Source organism: Eucyclogobius newberryi, unplaced genomic scaffold (assembly GCF_026437365.1).
Source record: "Eucyclogobius newberryi isolate DKJ021-1_F unplaced genomic scaffold, fEucNew1.0.hap1 SCAF_7, whole genome shotgun sequence".
Lineage (NCBI taxonomy): Eukaryota > Metazoa > Chordata > Actinopteri > Gobiiformes > Gobiidae > Eucyclogobius > Eucyclogobius newberryi.
The window spans coordinates 21,428,000-21,450,514 of NW_027316389.1; the positions used below are offsets into that span (position 1 = coordinate 21,428,000).

A 22,515-nucleotide genomic window follows, 5' to 3' on the forward strand; every position below is an offset into this window, starting at 1 on the left:
TTTAATGTATCAGCATATAAACAAAATGTCACAGACAGTGGCACAAATAAATACATAGGTCAAACATATATTGCACAGAGCACTTTGTACATTCAAAGTCTTAGTAACCTCAGCTCCAACAAGTCAAAACAATATTAAACCACAAGGAAATAAAAAATAATAAGTCCTTAGACTTAGGGACTTAAGGCCTTAGAACACATTCTTGGAGTCTTGCATTCACCATTGTTCGAAAAGCAAACAAACATTATGTAAACACTTAGCTTATGTGACTAAAACCCCTCACACTGTACTGAGTTCATGTTGAGGAGAAACTGAGCCTTCTGTCCTTCCAACTGATCCTCTCCGCGTCACCAGGTGATATTCTGTTTTTCCACAGTCTGAACGAGGAAAAAAGCACAAGCCATGAAACTGAAACAGATAAGGTGTGTCAAAATTGGTTTACCTGATCGTCTCCAGCGCAGGACAAGATCGCAAAGCTTCTCTTAGGGCCTCAGCACCAACGAGACTCACACGGTTGCATTCCAAACTGAGGAAACACATGTTTTGATATTTTATCTTATTGATTTGTAAGTAGAATAGATGTATAGGACCCTTCTGATCATATAATAGGGGTAAGTGCATGTAAACATAACACAAGATTCATGTGGAGCGTACTCTATTTTTTCCAAACTTTGGCAAACAGACAGCACTCTGACCAGAGCCTGAGCCACATCGTCACCACAGTTATTCCATCCCATACTAGAAAACCAAAAAATCAAGTAAATAAAAAAGCCTGAAACATGACACCATTTTTATTCATTAGTTCAGAGGTTTTACCGCACTTCCTGTATCTGGGGACAACTGGCCAGACTGCAAACAGCCGCACACAGCTCCGATGTTCCAACAGAGGTCAGACTAACAATAGAACAGAAAGAGGAGCAGATGTAAGGACGTCTGCACTACGTCTGAGGGAGTCAGACAGAAACCTACGAAAGAGTCTCACTTAATCTTGGTGAGGTTCTTTAAGCAGGATATCGCTTTAGCCAAATCTACAGAACCTTTAGGTCCAATGTTGTTTTCTGAAACACTAAAGAAGAATTTAAACAGTATTTATAGGAATGATACAATAAAATCAACACAATGACTTACTCAATCACACAGAGGTGGGTCAGTGATGGGAAAACAAGGGCCATTCTTGCTGCAGTGAGATCATTCAGGTTGTTGCGTGATATGCTGTGATGTAACAAAGACTGTATTAAATGCAAAATTATGAAATAAAGGTATGCATCAACTCATTCTTACTGAAGCTCCTTCAGATGAATGCAGTTCTTCAGTGCCTCTAGCAGTTTGTCGCCCGATTGGTCATTAAAAAGGGTCTGGGACAAACTAAAAAAAAAAGTGAAATGCTTTATTTTGTCATGCCATTTAAATAATAATTGATTAATAAGAATCAAGTCTGAGAGCAGGGACTGCTCCTCCAACTCCTCCGGGGGGATCCCGAAGAGTTCCCAGGCCAGCTGAGAGACATTATCCCTCCAACGTATCCTGGGTCTTCCCCGGGGCCTCTTCCCGGTGGGACATGCCCAAAACACATCCCCAGGGAGGCGCCCAGGAGGCATCCGGAACAGATGCCCGAGCCACCTCAGCTGGCTCCTCTCGACGTGGAGGAGCAGTGCTTCTACTCCGAGCTTCTCCCCTGTGACTGAGCTCCTCACCCTATCTCCAAGGGAGCGCCCAGCCACCCTGCGGAGGAAACTCATTTCCTCCGCAGGGTCACCACTTGTATTAGCAATCTTGTCCTTTTGGTCATTACCCAAAGAAACTAAATTATTTAATTTAAAAAAAAATCATAAAATCATAAAGTTTGCAGACTTTCTGACTTAACAGTAAATCCTCTGTAGAAGTATATAAATATTAACAAATTCTAGACTGTGAACTTACAAATAATATTGTGTAAAACTCTTGCCACGACATGACATTAGGTCATAGATACACAGCAAGTTCATGTAAACCCACCAGATTTTTTGGAGATGTGTCCAGAGAGGGATGACCTTCACCAGCTGACTTACTTCATCATCAGACATTTTCCAGCTGTTCATTCTGAAAATAATACGCACATTACAACTCCTTATTTGATTTTACTCAAAGTTGTTTTTGGACTTACTCTAAAATCTTCAAATGCACAAGTTCCTTTAATGCAACAAGGACATCTAACACACTTGATGATGTAGCTATGTTACTGAGCCTGCAAAATAAACAGAAATGATCATCTCCCTACAAAGCCCCAAAGAAATGTTTTATTTTAATTGTAATTCATTGTAATATGTGGAAGAATAAAGTTAAAGAAAAAGTTAGAAACACTTGTATATCATCACAATAAGCTGTATTATTTGTGGATGAAACTACAAAGAGCTGTAAAGCCGCTGACAGGGTGCAAATTCTATTCCAAGTCCAACTTATATCCACACTCCATTTGAAATAATTTATGCCCTGCCTTCACAAATTCATAACTGACTTTTATATGTGGCTAAGAAGCACTGGCACTACAGTTATGTGATGTCATTGCCAGTTTATAGTCCGGCACTCTGAGATGAGATAAATCTAATTACTGTACTCATGCAAGGAGAAATGGGAGCCCAGAGATCAACAGCTATAATTTTATTTCACTCGAGTAAAGGTGTTGACAAGAAGGTATGGCAAATGTAATCGCTGTGTGAGTGTGAGCAAATGTATCTTATAGAGAGAATCAAAAACAGATTATTAGAGAAGGATACAGGCTATAAACAAACAAGTTTAGAGTGCCAGCACGATTGAACGTTATGAGACTGACAGGCTTATACCATTCATAAAAAGTGTTGCTAATAAATAAATATATCTTACTGGAGAATACTTAATGATTTGGCTCTTTGAAGTGACTGGGCCAGGCACATTTTGCTTTCTTGATCAAGCTGCACATAATCAAAACTAAAAATGAAAAGAGACAGTTACATTCAACAGAACCATAAACAGAAAGTAAGTCAAACATTGTACAAGAACATTGTAAAATATTGTATCAAGTAATTTGTGTAAGTTCATGTTGATGACCTTGTCTTTTCTAGAAAGGACAACTAACATGTTTATGTAAAAGCTGTCAACACTTTTAAACTTAGTTTTATGGTTAAGGTAGAGGTTTAGGAGGTCATCATGTGAGGGACAAACTATTCTGAGATATGGGGCGTGCGGTAAAGGGTTAAAGGTCATTGGTTATTGTTGACACCAGAACTTGAATAGTTGTTTGTTCTGTCATTTCTGTGTATTTTTACACCAAACTCTACCGTCTGTCATATGACAGATTATCATTCATTTGCAGGTAAAGTATTAAAATAAAGCACATATTATGATGGTTTTACCAAAGCTCCTCGATATGTTGACAATGTGCCAGACTACTAATGACCAGCAGGGCTCCAGCTTGTGTCCAGGAACAGTGAGACAGACTACAACAAAGAACAGTCTTTAACTGACTACTATATATTAGGAATCATGCAATATTGCCTTAAAATAACTCACTTGATTGATTTAAGACGAGGTAATACGGAGGCAATCATTTGAGCAACAACTTCATTCACCACATAACCTGAGAGACTAAGAACATTGTGTAAGAAATAACATTATGACATTCAAATTAAAAGGGAGACAACAATTGATAATTCAATTACCTCAAGTAATGTAGGTTATTACATTGCAGGAAAGACTTACAAAGTATTTTAACAAACTGTACACATCTGTCTTTGTCAACTCTGTTTGAAAGACAAACCTTTAAGAACCAAAAACGCTACAAAAATAAGACAATGAAGAAAATGCTACCTTAGAGAAGTCAGCTTTGGCAATGTGGGGATGACAGAACAGAGAACCTCTGCCCCACTTTCACCAAGGCAGTTGTGCGATAAACTGTGAATACAAACAAAATAACAGAAAGGTGAACACAAAAGCGTAACCATAATTGTGAGTAATTATAAATACTGACTCTAACTCTGTCAGGAAAAGACATCGCTGAAGAGTGTCTTTCATGAGGAGAAGATGACTCCCATGTATCCCACAATCCACCAGACTCAAATTAAGGAGTGAAAGTGTTTTACTGTTTGAGAGAGAGAAACAAAACAATTAAGAAATCATAATTTTGTCAGCTTATTAAAAAAAAGGTTACCCCATTTTGCTTGTGGCAGCATCGTCTGGTCGACTTGTTTCTCCACTGAAAGAGGGAAACACAGATGAATTGTGGTCCGCTGAATGCTGCTGTCCTGCAATACTACATTATATATGCACTACATTATCTATGGCCGAGCTTTTAGATTTATTGACGTTTTGAAGGTTCATTAGTTAGCCCTTTCTACTGGTGGAATAGGGTATTACATAATGCAGACGTTCTCATCTTTTAGACATACGGCATAAATCAGCACAGTAAGTGGAGAGAGAGCAGAAGTTTCTACATAAAATAAGCATAATGTAATTAAAAATATGAAACTTTACCCAACTGAGTGCTGGGTTGGTCCTTTACAGTTCCTCATATTCAGGCGTAATGTTGTCTGTTGTATACTACAAATAGGCAGTTGGATCAGTCACATGAAATATTAGAGTTGTGTATGTTTTTCTACCTGATGGAGTTGATGTTCCTGTTACGCTCCAGACAGTCACAGAGCAGTCTCACAGCTTCCTCTGATCTTATCCAGGACTCCTCAATACTGGAAACAAACAGCTCTTTTATTACACATTAGTTAGAAATACATTTCTCAATAATTTGACTTACTCTACAGTGCATTCGACACAACTGCTCTCAAACATTTCAACAAACTCTTCGACACTGTCTGAAAAACAGTTCTTCATCCTGAAAATGTGAGTTCATAAATAAAACATGTAAATCTCCATTTGGGTGCATGGGTTTCATTGTGTTTGTCTCCATGGAGATAGATGATGTTTCATGCAATATTGTGAAACATTCCAGGCAGAGCAATGACATCTCCATGGAGATAAGCAGGTGGCGCATCCTCAACCAGAAAAATTAAATAAAGTGCACCTCAGTAGCGCGCAGTGACTTTTATGGATGGGCAAGCAGACTTAGGGTGTCAATATTTAGGGGAAAATACTGAGTTAAACTCCCATACAATATAGCACTCTTAAATGACTGTATTTCTAACTAACATCTAGTAAGTGGAAACATGAACAGAGCCTAAAATGTTGTGTTTAAGTCTGTTTGTGGCTTCACTGCTCCTCACACATGCTCATTTAGGGCTAAACTTGCAAACTTCCTTGATTCTCACACAGGTTTATTCAGCGTGGCTTGAGTTTGAGGCTGTGTGTTCCCCAGAGCCCACACACATCACTGCTGCACCTTTAATGCAAGGACATTAACTTACTCTAGTTTGATTGGACAGTGACAACAAGCCATAATCTTTACTAATTGGTTTTGGTGGTTAGGAGTCAGAGTTGCCCCTGTGATCCTGAAACAAAACACAAGTTGTAAGCAAATATAGTACAGTATTTATACATTTAATGTGTACTGTATGTCCAACAAAGACTGTCAACCTCAGATGTTTCTCCTGCTTGTTGCACTGTTTAAACCAGATGATGCACGTTGGGTTTTCTGCCAAGCTGTCGACAAATGTTTGATGAGACAAAAAAATATACAAAACATTTATAAATGAGTTTGTCTCTATTATACACACTCACCAAACCTCTACAAAGGAAACATTGTCACATTTGGTTAGTGTGTCAGCCACATCTAACATCCCCTGCTGCTTCAGGTCATTGTTGCCCAAACTGTGGATAAAATGAATTGTACAATACATACATTTGTATTTAGTGCTGTATTATCTTATCTCGGAAGACAAAAACAAAATGATCTTACTTTATGAAGTTCTTGATTTTAAGCTCTGGCAGAAAGTTGACAAAATATTTTACGACTTTATCATCCAGATTGTTGTTGGACAAACTAAGGAAAACAAGGTAGTTTGTACATACACTTTAACATTGTACGTGTTGCATTTGTTGTAAATGAAATATACTGAACATACTCCAGTTCAGACAGTTGAGGTCCACTCTGCAGTGTCTCTAACAGCCTCCCCAAGCTGTCCCTGTCCAGACTAAAGTGACTAAACCTGTGTCCATGAACAGAAGTGTGAATGTTGCAGACACACAACATATAAAGGAATATTCTCACACACACAACTTGATGTTATTTTACCGGCAGCTGAAATGGTCTTGTTTCTTTTTGTCAAAAAGAATGCTGGACTCTCTCTGTGAACTATATTTGAATCCAAGTTAATCCAGGGACTGACCGATTATAAAATAATATTCAAATAAAATATAGATACCTGAGCTGCACCGATTTAACTCGCTCACAGCCAGTAACTCCTCCGACCAAAATCAGAGCTCCAGTTGTGGATGTAATGCAGGCGTTCAAGCTGGTTCAAAGAAATTAATGTATGATTAATTTGTGTAACAAGAAAGCTGTAAACACATTTTGTTCTCTGTCATTTTTATTTGTTGCTTTTTTAGTTTTATAGCCTATGTAAAATAAACATTGAATGAGTATAGATGGCTTTTCTGAGTCTGCATAAAATAAATGGGAGTCTATTTAACAGAGGATCATTATTTCTTACAGATTTGTTCAAAATCAACCCTTTACTCAAAGAGGTCAGTCTGAACTTGAGATCCATTGTATGTGCCTGTCATTGAAAGAGAAGAACATGCAGAATTCACACGGCTTTAGAGCACAGCCTTCACACGCTCATGCCTCTTACACAGGGTCAGCTGGTACAAGGACGGAACATTTACATTCTATTGATCCTGTGACAAGTGCAGATTATTTTTTTTATCTAGTCAGGAGGATATATTTAATTCACAGCATAAAACCACTCCTGACACTAAAGTAGTGCAATATTTTCTGTCCTTATAACAGCTGTAAATAAGAGTGTTATTTTTTTTGAGAGTATGAGAGCTTTTTTGTCTAAGTTATCTTTTTTTTTTTAATCTATTTTATTATTTATTATACTTCTGTGCCTAATCTGTGTCTGTACCTAATCTGTGTTGCAACATTGAAATTTCCACATAAAGGTGATCTTATCTTATCTTAAAAAGTGAACTGCTTATTGACCCTGAGTTTGAAGCAACTGTTGCCACATCTACATGAGGCGATGTGGTGCTCTGCTGTGGGGGACGGGGGAAACGTGTCCGGGTTTTATACAACGGCTGTGACATGGGACACCAAATGCCACTGGCGACCCAGAAATGGTCCTCCACCACCTGTTATTGTGGAGCCCAAATTTAGGATCAGAGGAGACGTTCCACTTTCTCCTTCACTGGCAAGACGTCCTGAAACATTTGTGCAGGGACATACCTGCTGGCACCTGTCGGATATACTCATTCTTGAATTGCAACAAATATTTATAGAAGCCAATGTGACTTTCCTTTGAGACAGATATTTCCTATTACAAATCTCAGGAACAACCTTTTAATCCCTATGATGACAACCAGTGACATAATTATGCAACACTTTACACCACAAAATAGATTGATCCTATATATTTTTAAACATACTTACTTGAGGGTTTTAAGTGAAGTCATCTTTGGAAGGACATCTACTAAGTCTTTGATTGTGTCATCCTTTAGTGGGCTGTCCGACAAGCTTTATCAGCATAATAAACAGTTACAAAATAATCGTAAATTGTCTTAAAGGGTTTTGGCATGTGGTCTTACTCCAACTCGAACAATGTGTGACACAGGATCAGCTTGTTACAAAGTGCAGTGACATCTCCAGGCTTAAAGCTGCTGTAGTTCACCCTAAAATATACAAATAATGTATAAAATGTATTTCATGGTGTATTGTGGTGCGCGATTACCTGAATACTCTCAGCTCCTCAGCGCTAAAAAGAAAGAATATGCAGCATGTATCAACCGTTCACTAAGATTTATTTTTATTCATAGATAATCTTACCGTTCATCTGCGCAAAACTTGAGCCATATCTTCTGACTGCCATTATGACTGAAACACATGCACGATTAAAACTTTCCTGGGCCAGCGAGATGCTAAAAAGTAGAATAAATCAGTACCTTGTCTGAACTTGTATTAGATTCTTGTGGCTACAAAAAGCACCAGCCAACTGTGTGACTCCTTCAGTTGTAACTCCATTATTACTTGCACTGAAAAGCACACACAGAATTATTTAATAGAATGGAAATAAGCTTCTATCTGTTTGGGTAAATACCAGATCTGTGAGTCTAATATGCACAGGTTTGAAACTTTCAAACAATATAGGTACATGCTGTGTACTCACTTTATCTCACCAATTCTCTTTAAAAATGACAGGCCATTGAGGAGTGTTTGGATACCTTCGTCGCCTAAAGCATTAGTGGACAAACTGAAAAGAAAGAAAGAAAGAAAGTAATGTACCTTTTGTCACAGAAGCTATAGTATATAGAACTATAACTGCATTTGCATCACATTACTCTAGACTGGTGAGTGCAGATGATTGTCCAAAACTCTTTAGAACTTCCTCCAGACATGAGGGCTGCAGACGACAACTGCTGAGGCTAAATAATGTTGCATGTATGGAGATATCAAAACAAATATATTAACAACTTTGTTTCTTCACTACTCGTCTCCTATAAATAAAATGTGAGCTAAATACAAACCTTAATGATTTTGACAGACTCCCGTCACAAAAAACAATCATGGCTTGAGAAGGGCTTTTCCGCCTCACAAAGAAAATGTCAAGTTATTAATTGTAACAAGATGGTAAACATGGACTACTGTAATGAACAACTTTACACATGACTGTAAAAGTTGTACCTGATGAGAATTTCCCTGACAGAGGTGCACTGAGACATGAATGTGGTGAGAATAATCACAGCTTTGATTGAGAGGCAGCAGTCGTTCAAACTGAAAATAGTCAGGTTTTACAAATCAAAGGTCAAATTGAGGTCTTCACATGCCAGTTGTCGCAGTACATTTCTGAGCAGTGCTGGGTACTGCGTCTCTAGCTCAAACAAACAGAATTCAACTTACATCGTCTTTTCAGTGATGTTAAACTTTGGCAAAAAGTGCACAAGTACCCTGAAGGTTTCTAATTTCCACTGACCACCAGACAAGCTGCAGATCACAAAGCCAAAGCCTATCATACACATCTAAGGAAAAATACAAATAAAAAAGTGACTTACTTAAGCACAGATATTGACGGGTACCGTGCGAGTGACCGAGCAAATTTGTGCATGTCAGATTTATCCCATTTGTGTTTTAACAAACTAGAAGGACAAGGCCGATGGGTTATACTCACATGCTAGAAAGACAACAACAATAATGACATATTTGCAAAATGTATAATAAACATTTACCTGACCTCTGCCTGAGAATCAGCTTTATGACTGCACACAAGGGAATAAAACACAAGAAATATTTAAAACTGCATTAGTAACAACTGCTTAAATTTGCCTGCAGACCACAAACCTATTCCGGTCACGGTTTGGGTCAAAAGTTACTTTTAGATCTTGAATGCCACCACTGCAAAAAAGGTAGGTTAAAAAGGTAAATTAAAAAATTAAAAGTAAAATGTTTCATATATAAAAGAACACACACTCGATATAAATACACTGGACGTTCATTGAAGATGTTTCTTGTGTCAAGTAGACTGCTGCTTGTAGACTTGTGTTGTTTTGGCCAAGACTGTAAAGATCAAACACATTATAGTAGAAAGGTTTGTTTAGCGCAGAATGGAAGTATTCACTTACTTCACAAAGGAAAGCTGTGGGAGCTTGGAGAGGATATCAGTGACATGTTTTGTACCATCATCTTTAAGATTGTTGCCACTGAGACTGCAAAGAAAAAACAGTAATCAATAGTTCAAAGAGAGACTTTCTTTTTAAATAAAATTGTATAATTTATAAAAACAGTTTACTCTAATTCAGTAATGCATGTGCACTTCAGTAAAGCAGAAGCCAGATGAGCTGCACCTGTTGCAGTCACGCGTGTGCCACAGAAACTTAAGAATATTAAGAAATGAGAAGATATCAGTTCACTGTAAATTGATTGTTTGATGATAAAATAAAAGATAAAAAAACCTTAGTTTTTTCAAAGAAACAAATTTGGGCAAAACTGTGGATAATTTCTCAGCAAAACTGTCTCCATACTTGCGGCTGTGGAAACTGAAAAACAACAATTAAATAAGTATATTGCGTCACAGACAAAGTATTCATTTAGTTATAATTTTAGGAGCATTACATGTTGACACAATAACATATCAACATGAAGCTTACACAAGGCACAGGACAATTAACATTTCATGTAAACCACAGGGACCCAACACAGCACAGAGCATTTGAAGCATTTCCTTTGATGACTGTTGTGTGGTCTCGTATTAGCAAAAGAATGTGAGGTCAAAGCAGTTACAACACACACTCTACTCAACAAAGCTGCAGATAGAGCCAAGAAACGCAATGAAACAGAATACAATGATATCAGAAAACACAACCTAGCCAAATTATAAGAAAATGTGTGTGGATAGTGATTTTCATAAACTATACCTGAGGTAGGTAATTGTATTACATTGGGATAAGAGCTTCAAACCATCTAGATCGATTGAACATGCTCGAAAATCCAAACCAATATTTCTCTCCTCACTGGAGTTCACCACAAAGGCCAGAGCATCTAGATCGTTTGATGACAGGCTCATATTGCGCAGTTCTAGTTGGGGCTTTACACTCATGAGTTCTTTGGAAAGTGTGTTGTCCTGGGTCTCCTGCACACAGTGGCAGAGCTCCAACACCTACAAACAAGTCAAATGTGTCCTGTTAATCCAATTTTAGTGGTTTATTTTGTAATTTATTCTGGAGTTATTAATAAAAAAATGTCATGGCACTGTGCACATTTTGAAAAAACAAGTCCTTTCTTTGCTCAACATGTACAGCCCACGCATTTTGACCTGCCGAAGACACCTTGTGAACGGGTTGGCTGTTCATGTTGGTCTAAGGGCGAACTTAGGCTTCTTTCTGACTAAGTCTTTAGTCTCTCTCTCTGATCCACAAATTCCTGTTTCCACTGTAGCAGTAAAACCTCTATTAGAGTTACCTTTGGTCCAGTCATGTGGACGTGACACATTTGGTGAAGCATTTTTGTCACTGTCTCTTGACGTTTTTGGACAAAAGTGTGATCCTCTTTGGTCAGAAGTGCAATGACAGCTGCACAGGGAGGTGAGGCCAAACCCGACAGAAACAGATGGAGCGAGTTGGTGAAGACTGTTTTCTGGCTTGACTTGCTAAGCCAGCGGGTCTTTAGACTGAGCCTAAGAAATAACACATCTCAGTTACTGTGGCCAATATGGTAACATGTCATGTGACCCCTTCTGAACTCAGCCCGACCCACACTAAGACCGCGTTCACTCTTATCCATGTTTGGTTCTGGTTTGAGCCCTGTTTAGTCCTGATGTAGACTTGGTTTGGTCCTGTTCTTGTCCTGGTATAGTACTCGTCTTTTTCAGGTCAGGCTCCGGATTTAGTCCTAATCAAGTCCCAATGTATGCGCACATTTTAAGGCACCCTAATAAATGACCAAGTGGACCATATGCCTACATCGTACTTCTGAGCCTCCTTATCAAAGAGCTGACACATCTTCAGAACTCATCTTACTTTCAGGAGTTATTCCTAGAACACAGTTATTGGATATGGTTGCACTCTAGTCTTTAGAACAACTATAAACTTAAACTAAAAAGGCCATTTATATGTCATTTCTAAATGCTGTTTGTATAATGTCATATGTGTGTTTGACAAGCACATGGCGGTTGGCAGGGAATTGAACTTTACAGTTTCTTACCTGTTTCTGAGCTCCTTGTCATCCAGGCTGGTCATTATTTTGAGTGCTGAAAGAAACTCTTGCACAGTGAGATGTATAAAGCCATAAACAGTGACAAGAACTCCATCCTGTCTCAGTTCAGTCTGACAAAGAGAGAACATATTATTTGACTTAGTGTTTTCTTTGTTGTATTTATCTTCCATTTCCGTGTACTACAAACCCACATTTACCTGTGAAATGAACCCCGATGTTACTGAAAAATCTAAGATGCTGTAAGGAATCTCATCTTCAAGAAATAAGATCTTTCCGGTCTCTAATCCCTTCCAGGCCAGTTCATACAGTTCAATCAATTCAGACTTATAGTGGCTCACAAGACTTGTCAATGGGAGAAGAGCCCTGTAAAACATGTTATTTCAGACATCATGACTCACAACCCCATACAATATGTGCAAAGAACAATGACGGGTTGTGATTGGTACACACCTTTGTGAAAACCTTACTTTGGCACTCGTTGCTTCTTGATTCAAACAGCGGTTAAGACATGTTCCAATACTTGTTAGGTAAACCTTGGTGAGGGTGGAAGGCATCCGAGGCACTGATTGTACATCGTCTTTGTGGTTTTTTGCATCCAATTTGTCCTCACTACTTGGTTGTATTTCCTGAAGTAAGTATTCGAGGCAAATGCAGGAGATATTACAGAGACCAGGGATGGACGACATGGCGACAAGGTGTTTGTTTGAGAAGAGCAGTTTTGTTGCGTGTTTCCCAGCAGCTAAATTATCTTGACAGAAAACATATGGATTATGAAGTCAACATTTGAAACGGTAGTGCAAGTATTGCAAAGCTTTACCTTTAAGTATAAAGTATTGCTCAACATATTCCTTAATCTTATGTTGGTTCCAAGGTTGGAGTTCCCCTACTTTCTCTGCTTTGTGCTGTAAATCTTTGGCCTCACGCACACGACAGGTGAGAACTATAGTGCAGCCTGGAAGAAGGTGCCGATGTAACAAGGCTGAGATCAGCTCGGCAACAGGCCGGCGGCTTCTGGGGTCCAACTGGGCATTGTTGCTGTCTGTCTCATCAATATTGTAATGAAATTCATCATAGCCATCCAGGACCCAACAACTTTGCTCTGGATTAGACAGGAGATAGTCCAAAATGGCATTCTGCACACATATCATTTATTAGAGTTAAATATACATACATCATATTGATACCAAAACCAAGTAGATTCACATTTGAACGGGTTGTTCAAATTGATAACAATTGATTGATACTGAAATCATCCCAAAAACGGTGCAAATTTTGACCTTTCCAGAAGAGTTTTAGAATGATCTTGAGCTTTATCAGAACTAGTTTAAGAGAAAGTATATACGAAGAGTACAGGAAGAGTAGTATATAAAAAATATAAATTATTTTGTGGTTAAAATGACAACCTATCAATTATCAAGTCAATTCCTACGTACAGAAATCGAGATTAAAATGTTAGTTGTGACAAAATTGAATCAATAAAAGTGTTCTACCTAATTTTCTTTGTCATTAATACTGGCAAGCAAGTAGAGGAAGAGTTTGCATTTGTTTAAAAGATAGCGGCCATCAAATTATCCAAATCCTTGCAAGAGTCGACAGTTGACAGTCCCTAAAGATATACAGTAAACAATTTACAGATTTATTTTTATAATCAAGTATTAATGAAAAGGTTGCAGTTGCTGCCCAATGAAGACTTCATTCTTGCTGCTTTAACAATAATTCTTGTTGCTAAATGCTATAAGTTTGAGGGTGATACACAATTTAAAGGGAACAATATTTATATCTTAAAATCATCAATGCTTAAAACAGACCTTCTCCTCTTCTCCTCCTGGTGGAGATGGATAATACAGGAACAGCAGCTCATAAAAAGACAGGATTTTGGGCAATAAATTGAGGTAGCGGAATTCCAGCAGAACAAACAAGTGTGATGAAGGGATATGTCCCTGAAATAAATTTAAAAAAAAATAATAGTTATCCATGCAGAGGTTTGCTGAGATTTTTGTGATTAATTTACCAAATTATACGCCCAAAGATCTCCTAAACGAGACATAAGAACTGTCTTTCCTGATCCGGGCGGCCCATACACAATAGTGACTTTTCCCATACTGCCTTGAAGGAAGATGTCAAGTGTCACTGTAGCCTCCGGAGACCCACACTCCACATCTAAAACTAACAAAGGTTTCATTCATATCAACACTTCCTTTATTCTATAATTGCAGAAAATCAATTAAATAACTTAAGCTACCAGGGGTTCGGCTGCCTTGGTCAACAGAGCCAGGGGTTTGGTCTGGTCGTTCTCTGGCTCTGTTTGCTCTCCTCACACCGACCCACACATTATCCAGCTCAACACCCATCACCAGCTGCTTCCTCATGGCTCCCCACCTCATCCTCAACAAATCTTGGACTGAAGTAATAAACTCCTCCCAGGGATCTGCATCCAAAGAACATTACTCATGTTTAAAAAAAAAAAGTAGGCTTTGATATGAATTATTATGTGTAAATTCAACTGTAAATTGTGTGTACAGAGTAAGCTTATTTTAATTTGTGTTATGTTTATCCTATAGCAGACTAAAATTGATTTTCTTTTTTACTTTATAGGTTGATTTATCATTGTTCATTGTTTTATGTTGCACCAAATCACCAAAGCAACTTCCTATGTTTGTGAATTCTATGTTTTACAGAACAAAAAGTGTGCAATATATAGTAGTCTATTTTAAGTGAATCAATAAACATATAACAAACATATAACTATATTTCCAATGAAAATATGAAACAGAGGTTGTTATCCAACGGAAGGTGAACCAATATGCTTAAGGCCAGAGACGCTCAGCCTTTAAACCCTTGCAATCTGATGTCCATCAGAAACTCTCTTTACCATATTATACATGGAATGACACCTCAGTCACTGTGACTGCTGTATAAACTGGTTTACATACTTATAACTTAATGAGAATGATAAAATAAATTTAGAAACTAATGTCATTATTACTAGGTCTCAGTCAAACAAAGTCAGCTTTCAGAATGATTGTAAAAATGACAAATGATATGGGTTGTAGTGTTGGTTGCACAATATACCAATGCGAGGTCTTTTAATGATCTGCGTTTCCAAAGACTCTGCTACTTGTAATCTGGATATGTCACGCACATCTGGAGGGAAACAAGCAGATCAGTAGAATATTACAACCATAATGTTATTGCTTTTAAGTATTTCACTAGTATCAATATCTACTTTTTTATTAAATAAAGAGATGAGAATTATAGGGGATTTCTGAGGCGGGACAGGGATTTACCAAAGTATGCAGATCTTAGCGAAGTGGTTAGTTCATTCAGTTTCACTTTTAATATTTTGCTGAATGAACTGAAATTGAGTTGTGTATTTTGTGTGTTGAATGTGTTATTCTTTATCAACTTTGAACTAAATCAGGCAAATACTTTGTGGAACAGAGTGGCTGCATTGTCGTCCCTGCACTAAAACAACTGATAATTAGTTAACGTTCGAAATTATGAGCCTTTTAGACAGCCCATTTTGGTTAACTGAGCACTCACCAAATTGCTAAAAAAAATTTGACATAGTATATGACCACTCAGTCCTTCAAATAAATAGACTTTGCACAATTAACTTGTTAGCACTTACTTAGATTTCCAGACACTGACATGAGCCTTGATTCGAGCAACATGGGGATGTTCTCACATAACAAGCACACGCGCTGGAGAAAGTCACTGCAGAGTGAAGAGTCTGCGGTGCTGTAGAAGTCCAATAAACCTCTCACTGCTGCTGCAGAAGAACTAGTGGGATTAATGGTACTGATTTGCCCTGCACCATCAGTGGACGCCATTTCACATAACTTCATAAGAGCGGTTGACGGCTGATTAGTGAGGATGTGCAACAGCTCTGAGTACTCCTGATCTAAGACAATGTTGGCATTGTCCTGGTCTGGGTCAATTTCTTCCTCCATTGTTAGACTGCATGAGCTGGGGACAAAAACACAGACTATTTACAGGAATCTTGCTAGATAGCTCCACATTTTAATATTTATAGACATTTCCCCATGATGAGAATATAAAAAGTAAAAATGATGCCTTTTCTTTTTGTACAAACCTGCTTCCAGAATGCTTGCTTAATTAGTTTAGAGGTGATGGGATTTTGTTTTCCTATTAGACCTAAAGAGCATTGCATGAAGGGTTATGTTTCTAGCTGAATTATTGTAAATATTCAATGCTCTAGAGGCAGTCACCCCAAGACTTAACTTTCTCCTATGTCTTCACGTGGTCCACTAAGTTTTATTTATTTTATTTTGTTGTCGAATCGTTAAGTAATATAGATAGGCTGCATTCAACGTATATAATCACCTATGCCACGGCACTAAAGCCTTTACAATTCCAAGAGGAAAAAGCGCCGTGTCCCGAGCAGGGCCCGCACTGCCGCGCGCGCCGCTGCGTCCATCATCTCGCAGCGCGTTTTTGAGCGTCTTTGAGCGCGGAGGAGAACAGTGGCCCACCTCAGAGTTGACTTTGAACTAAGCATCTCAAGATCATACAGTGAGCAATAGAAAAGAAAAAGGACACTCACCAGAAGGCTTAAACAGCGTGTTGGCACGACTGAGACATAAACGAAAGCAATTTGATTTGCCTATTTGTTTTTGGTTTCGTTTCGGCGGAATGTCCCGTATCATGTTGCGTTATTTCAAACGATGCCCGCGCAGTTGGCTTGAAGGGAGCAATCTCAAACACACGATCAGTGTTTTATCATTTATTTTTTACAGTTGCCAGTAATGAAAGAAGGAACTAAATCATTTGTGGATTATAAATGATGCTTCTTTTGCGCTGCTGAAGGCTTCATAAAGCCTTTTCTCTACGTCAATGAGACGCAAATATAACTTTCCAAAAGGTGGTCTAAAGCCACCGAAGCACGCACTAATTTGGATGTCAAGAATGGTTAGTCTTTAACCCTCGTGTGGCCTCCTCCAGAACATGAGTTATGTGAGATATCCCATTACAAAGTGTAAGCAGCTCTCCAGTTTGTGCACGCACGTATGTAAGACGTGAAAGGAATGAAAGTATTGAAACATACATGTATCGTTAAAAATAGCCATAAAATAGAGCAACACATTAGCACACATTTATTCTAAATTCAAACCCAGTGCATTGGCACTCATAACAAAATCATTTTGTGAAGGCTGACTCAAACAAATAAATCTGATTTTGGTATATGTGACAATTAAATTCAAACCAAGTGAATTCATATAACAAAATTATTTTGGGATTGCCGACTCAAATAAATAAAACAGACTTTAATTTTCAGTAACACAATTCCTTCTCTGTCATTATCATTTAAGATAATATAATTGTTTATTTTTTCATAATTAAGCTCTTGTTAAATGTAATGTACAACATTCATAATGATTTAATCTAACTGTTCAAACTCTGAAAACTACATATCCTCTAAATTTAGAAGAGGACAAATATGCCTCTTGCAACAGTACTCGGGTATCTCACACGCCATATTTGGAATGCAGTCATAATTGAACCTGCTTTGTAAGCACCCTGGACCAAATATAAGGAGTGTGAGAGGACCCTCAGAGTGGCTGAAGAACTGTTCCTGCTTGGACAGAACTAATCACTAAACTACTTTCTCCAACAGGACTGGAGAATAGAATATTCTTTTCACGTTGATAAAATTTTAAGGTATGTACATTACTTAATTGAATAGCGACACTATTGTACTTGTGTTTTTATTCCGCTATTTTCAGGGGTTTTTCCTGATTTTCAACTCCTTAACGCTTTCACCAATTTTAACAACTCATACCTCTTCACGATCCGCTTCTTACTTTACCTTTACTCTTACTTTTGACATTTAAACAACAACTTTTAACACATTCACAATTCAGCAAATTAGTGCTTACACCCATGTAAAAGTAAAAGTACTACACACATGTAGTACTTTTACACACATGCAGTATTTTTACACAAATGCAGTACTTTTTACACAAATGCAGCAAATTTACACAATTAAACTACTTTACACAACTTCAAACTTCAACAAACAAATGTAAAAGTAAAAGTACTACACACATGTAGTACTTTTGCACACATGTAGTACTTTTGCACACATGCAGTACTTTTACACACATGAAGTACTTTTTCCACAAATTTTGCACAATTACACTTCTTTACACAACTAAACTACTTTACATAACTTCAGATTAAACAAACTAGTACTTACACAAATCTAGTACTTTTACACACATGTAGTACTTTTACGCAAGAACACAGCCACTCGCAATGGCTTCAGCCATTGCACATTATCAAGTTATTTTTGCTACCTTTTTCGTACAGTTATTATTATATATATATATATATATATATATATATATATATATATATATATATATATATATATATATATATATTTTAAAGGATGTTTTTGTGCCCGGAGGCTCTGTTAGACAGGACAGTTCAGCATGCAATGCAATGGGGATGAGAGACAGGAGGCATGCAACAAAATGTCGAACTCACAACACTTGTGGCTGACTGCACATAAAGAATGGCATATGTGCTGTCGCATTAACCACTCGAGCAACAGGCAGCGCTTTTATTTACTACCACTCTTAATTTAAATTAAACTTTATTCCCGGAAGCTGGCCTGAGAGCCATACGTCTGTCGACTTCAAGAGAAAATATGTTCTACATAGACTAAAAAGCAGGTCCAGGGAATAGGTGCGTTGTTGACTTGATGGTCATCTGAACATTGGAAAGTGTACACAATTCAATCTACTTAACAGCATGTTTTAGCGGCGAGACTTTTCCCTCGTTCTTCACTTAATGAACGTTCCCGCTCGACCCGAAGTGCCACCACAACGTAAGTGCCGACCCACTAATCCATAGTGGGCGGGGCGGAATAAAGTTAGTTTCAACTCGGCCCAGTTTGGTCCCAGGACCCCCAAATCCCCCCATTTTGAACCAAACCTCAGACAGAATTTTGTGTGTGAGTAAAAAGTGGTGCTTTAGTCATATACAGTGTCACACAGTAATGAAATTTGGAACAAGAATACTGATGTAATGAGGTTTACATCAATGTAACATTATAAAGATTTAAACATGTCAGTTCTCAATTATTAGACAATTTGTTGCAGGATAAAAAAAGCATTCTTCTGGAGACATTTTCTTCACAAACATGAGGGGCACTATGAATCAGAATCAGAATAAGGTTTATTGCCATTGCCAATGAACAAATATCAAAAACATATGAACTTGTCTTGGTGATCGATGCAACACAAAACAATAAAACAATGAACAATGAATAAGTCATAACAATCAGCTATCAGATTAAAAAAAGAAGAATAAAATAATAAAAATAGGCTTAATATGTACACAAATTTAGAGTTGTACAGATATACATATTTAGTGCAGGAAGTGAACAGTGCAGTGAGTGATTAAATTATGGTTAAAGTGACAGTGTTTAAGAAGTGTTCATGAGTTCAACTCCAGAGGGAAAGAAACTGTTCTTGTGGCGGGAGGTTCTGGTCCGGATGGACCGTAGCCTCCTGCCTGAGGGGAGAGGGGAGTGGCCTCCTGCCTGAGGGGAGTGGCCTCCTGCCTGAGGGGAGAGGGGAGTGGCCTCCTGCCTGAGGGGAGTGGCCTCCTGCCTGAGGGGAGAGGGGAGTGGCCTCCTGCCTGAGGGGAGTGGCTCAAATAGTCCATGTCCAGGGTGAGAAGGGTCGGCTGTGATCCAACCTGCACGTCACAGAGCCCTGGAGACGTACAGGTCCTGCAGAGAGGGAAGTCTGCAGCCGATCACCTTCTCAGCAGAGTGCACAATGTGCTGTAGTCTCTGTTTGTCCCTGGCTCTGGCTCCAGCGTACCACACGGTGATGGAGGAGGTGAGGATGGACTCAACGATGGCCGCGTAGAACTGCACCATCATCTGCGCTGGCAGCTTGGCTTTCCTCAGCTGCCGCAGGAAGTACATCATCTTCTGGGCCTTCTTGATGAATGAGCTGATGGTAGGCTCCCACTGAGGTCCTGGGTGATGGTGGTGCCGACAAAGCGGAGTCCACAGTGGTGATGGGGGAGTCTGTGATAGTGAGGGGCTGTGGGGCTGTGACTTTCCTGAGGTCCACGATCATCTCCACTGTCTTCTGGGCGTTGAACTCCAATGAGAATAAACTCATAACATTTCTACATTAAAGTCAGAATTTTATGAGATTCAAGTCGAAGCCAGACAAAAAGTCCTACATTTCCAAATCCTACAAGAATAAACTCATTATTTAATGAGAAGAAAGTCATACATTTATGAGAATAAAGACGTAGTGTACGGTGTCAATTTTCTGATTCAAAGTGATGAGAGAAATTCACTTTGGCCACCAACAATCTTTGTGGATTATGAAATTTTGTACAAAGTATCCAGAAACAATGAGGATAATAATTAAATAGCATTCTTGTGTGTTGTGTTTTTTTTTATAAACATTTTATAGAAAAAACATAGACAATTCCAAGTACAATTTCCCTGCAGCTTTTGTTAAATTATTTTCAGGTTGACTGAAATCAGTCCAATTATTTAGCTTGATATAATAATCAAAATTACCTCTGTGTCTTAAACAGAACACTTTGTACAAAGAAAAATCCATTTGAATCCCATAGAATTCTATGCAAATTGTATTGAGGCTCCTCTAGCAAGAGATGTCTGTAAAATACAAATGTAATTTTGGTCTTAAGCTGAAGCAAATTTATCAGCCTGGACAGAATAGAACATGTTGATAAAAAAAGTCATTGGAATGGCACTCATCATGGCTGCACAGGAACAGGCCCTGAGCACCAGAGAAACAGAGGCCTAGATCTACCACATCAGACAAGATCCAAGGTGTAGGCTGTGCAAAGAGGCCTCTGAGACAGTCCAGTACATAACTGCAGGATGTAAGAGGCTGGCAGGGAAAGCATACATGGAGCGCCATAACCAAGTGTCTGGCATAGTGAACAGGAACATCAGTGCGGAGTATGGACTGGAAACCCCAAGGTCAAAGTAGGAAACACCTCCAAAAGTGATAGAGAATGATCGAGCCAAGATCTTGCGGGACCTTCAGATACAGACTGACATCCATCTTCTTCTGCTTATCTGGGGCCGGGTCGCGGGGGCAGCAGTCTAAGCAGGGACTCCCAGACATCCTCCTCCCCAGACACTTCCTCCAACTGTTCAAGAGTAAGTTCAGTGATTTTCCGGTCCCACAGGGTTTCCATGGACATTGGGAGTATGGAATATTAATTCTGCTATGGCAGGTGAACCATTTTAGATACAGAGCTGAGCTTGAGCTTAATTGAAGCTAATACACTGGGAAACCTTTCTATTTACATATGGCACATTATTGCCATCCCATGGGGTCACAATGTAACTGTGAAGAGGATTTGGCAATGCAAATTGTTTTCAATAAAGTGTATCAATTGGAAACTAATATGCATTAACCCCTATAATGTTATTTTGATGTAAATCTCATCATGTCACATTTCATTCATGTGTGACTGTAGGAAAAGGTTTGTACTCAATCACAAAATTCAATCTGAGGCTTGGTTCAAAAAATCAAATGGTGTAGAGTTGGGAAAAAAAAGACTTAAACTTGTAAGGCCTGGGACATACATAAAAATAATACTAAGAAAAAGATGGCAAAATAATAACATAGGAGGGGGCTGGCTCCCGGCCTATAAATGCTTTATTTTGAATGGTCTTTGGATGATTTTTGTTCTATTATTAACCATTGCTGCTACAAGACTCTTGGAGAGACGCTTTGTACCTAATAGGCCTGTTTCAAAGGCTATTTGGATATGAAAAGCCCATGCTAATATTTTTCCCCAAACAGAAACCAATATTCCAAATATAAAAATGCTGAAGTCATTGATAGACAACCACATACATTTTACTTAAACCTAGCTCTCTGGTTGTATCTGAGTGCAGGGCATCTCAGTGCAGTTCTTAAGTGTGGGTAGATTCTTCCTTTATTATATATACTTACTTAATTACTTAAACATTATACCAGGAGAATCCAAAACTGACTGCAACTCTAATTTACATATTGTATGAATTAGTACAATTAGGCTAAGAACCATTCTATCAAAACTTTTATCTTCCAGAACTATAACGCAACCAAGAGTACGGACGTGGAGATGGCCGTTTACGGCAAGGCTGCCATGTACCTCCGTAAACCAAGGAGAGAAATGAGGCCCAGAACAAACCCTTTGATGCCAAGTCTGCCTGCTATGTGTGTGACACTAAAGAGCTGTACCTCAAGGGAACCATCATGAAGAAAGATGGTGGCAAAGTCACTGTCAAGCTCTTGGAGGCCGATGAGGTGTATTTTTAAACACATTCACAACTGAAATAACAAGTCCCACTCACACACATTCTGTCATAGGAGAGGACAGTTAAAGAAGATGAAGTCTTCCCCATGAATCCTCCCAAGTATGACAAAATTGAGGACATGGCCATGATGACCCATCTCAATGAGGCCTCTGTGCTTTACAACCTCAAAGAGCGTTATGCAGCATGGATGATCTACGTAAGACACATTTTATTTAACAGATGCTAACACATAAGCTCTGCATTAAGAACAAGTTAATTAATGTTAGTGTGCACATTTCTTCAGACCTACTCTGGGCTGTTCTGCGCCACTGTCAACCCCTACAAGTGGCTGCCAGTGTACGAC

At 38.6% G+C, this 22,515-nt stretch overlaps 1 protein-coding gene and 1 pseudogene across 1 annotated transcript; one reads left to right on the top strand and one right to left on the bottom strand.

Annotated features, from left to right (window-relative positions):
• Nucleotides 1-96: 96 nt before the first annotated feature.
• nlrc5 (NLR family, CARD domain containing 5) lies at nt 97-15,804 on the bottom strand. Its single transcript, XM_072435718.1, has 53 exons — nt 15,459-15,804; nt 14,900-14,971; nt 14,070-14,255; nt 13,839-13,993; nt 13,636-13,767; nt 12,645-12,960; nt 12,278-12,575; nt 12,025-12,190; nt 11,816-11,937; nt 11,075-11,288; nt 10,531-10,772; nt 10,069-10,152; nt 9,906-9,989; nt 9,739-9,822; nt 9,587-9,673; nt 9,458-9,511; nt 9,346-9,375; nt 9,172-9,255; nt 9,020-9,103; nt 8,804-8,893; nt 8,647-8,709; nt 8,461-8,544; nt 8,289-8,372; nt 8,065-8,154; nt 7,949-7,996; nt 7,854-7,877; nt 7,711-7,794; nt 7,556-7,639; nt 6,327-6,416; nt 6,197-6,256; nt 6,027-6,110; nt 5,861-5,944; nt 5,683-5,772; nt 5,539-5,604; nt 5,370-5,453; nt 4,763-4,840; nt 4,611-4,697; nt 4,486-4,551; nt 3,983-4,093; nt 3,823-3,906; nt 3,675-3,755; nt 3,526-3,600; nt 3,369-3,452; nt 2,860-2,943; nt 2,144-2,224; nt 1,996-2,079; nt 1,282-1,365; nt 1,129-1,212; nt 983-1,066; nt 817-894; nt 655-738; nt 443-526; nt 97-377 (listed from the first exon to the last, which is right to left on the bottom strand). The coding sequence occupies exons 1-53, from the start codon at nt 15,778-15,780 to the stop codon at nt 296-298; spliced, it is 5,520 nt and encodes a 1,839-aa protein (XP_072291819.1). The 5' UTR covers nt 15,781-15,804; the 3' UTR covers nt 97-295.
• Nucleotides 15,805-20,763: 4,959 nt separating this feature from the next.
• Nucleotides 20,764-22,515, top strand: part of LOC140348481 (myosin heavy chain, fast skeletal muscle-like) — a 2,711-nt pseudogene continuing 959 nt past the window's right edge.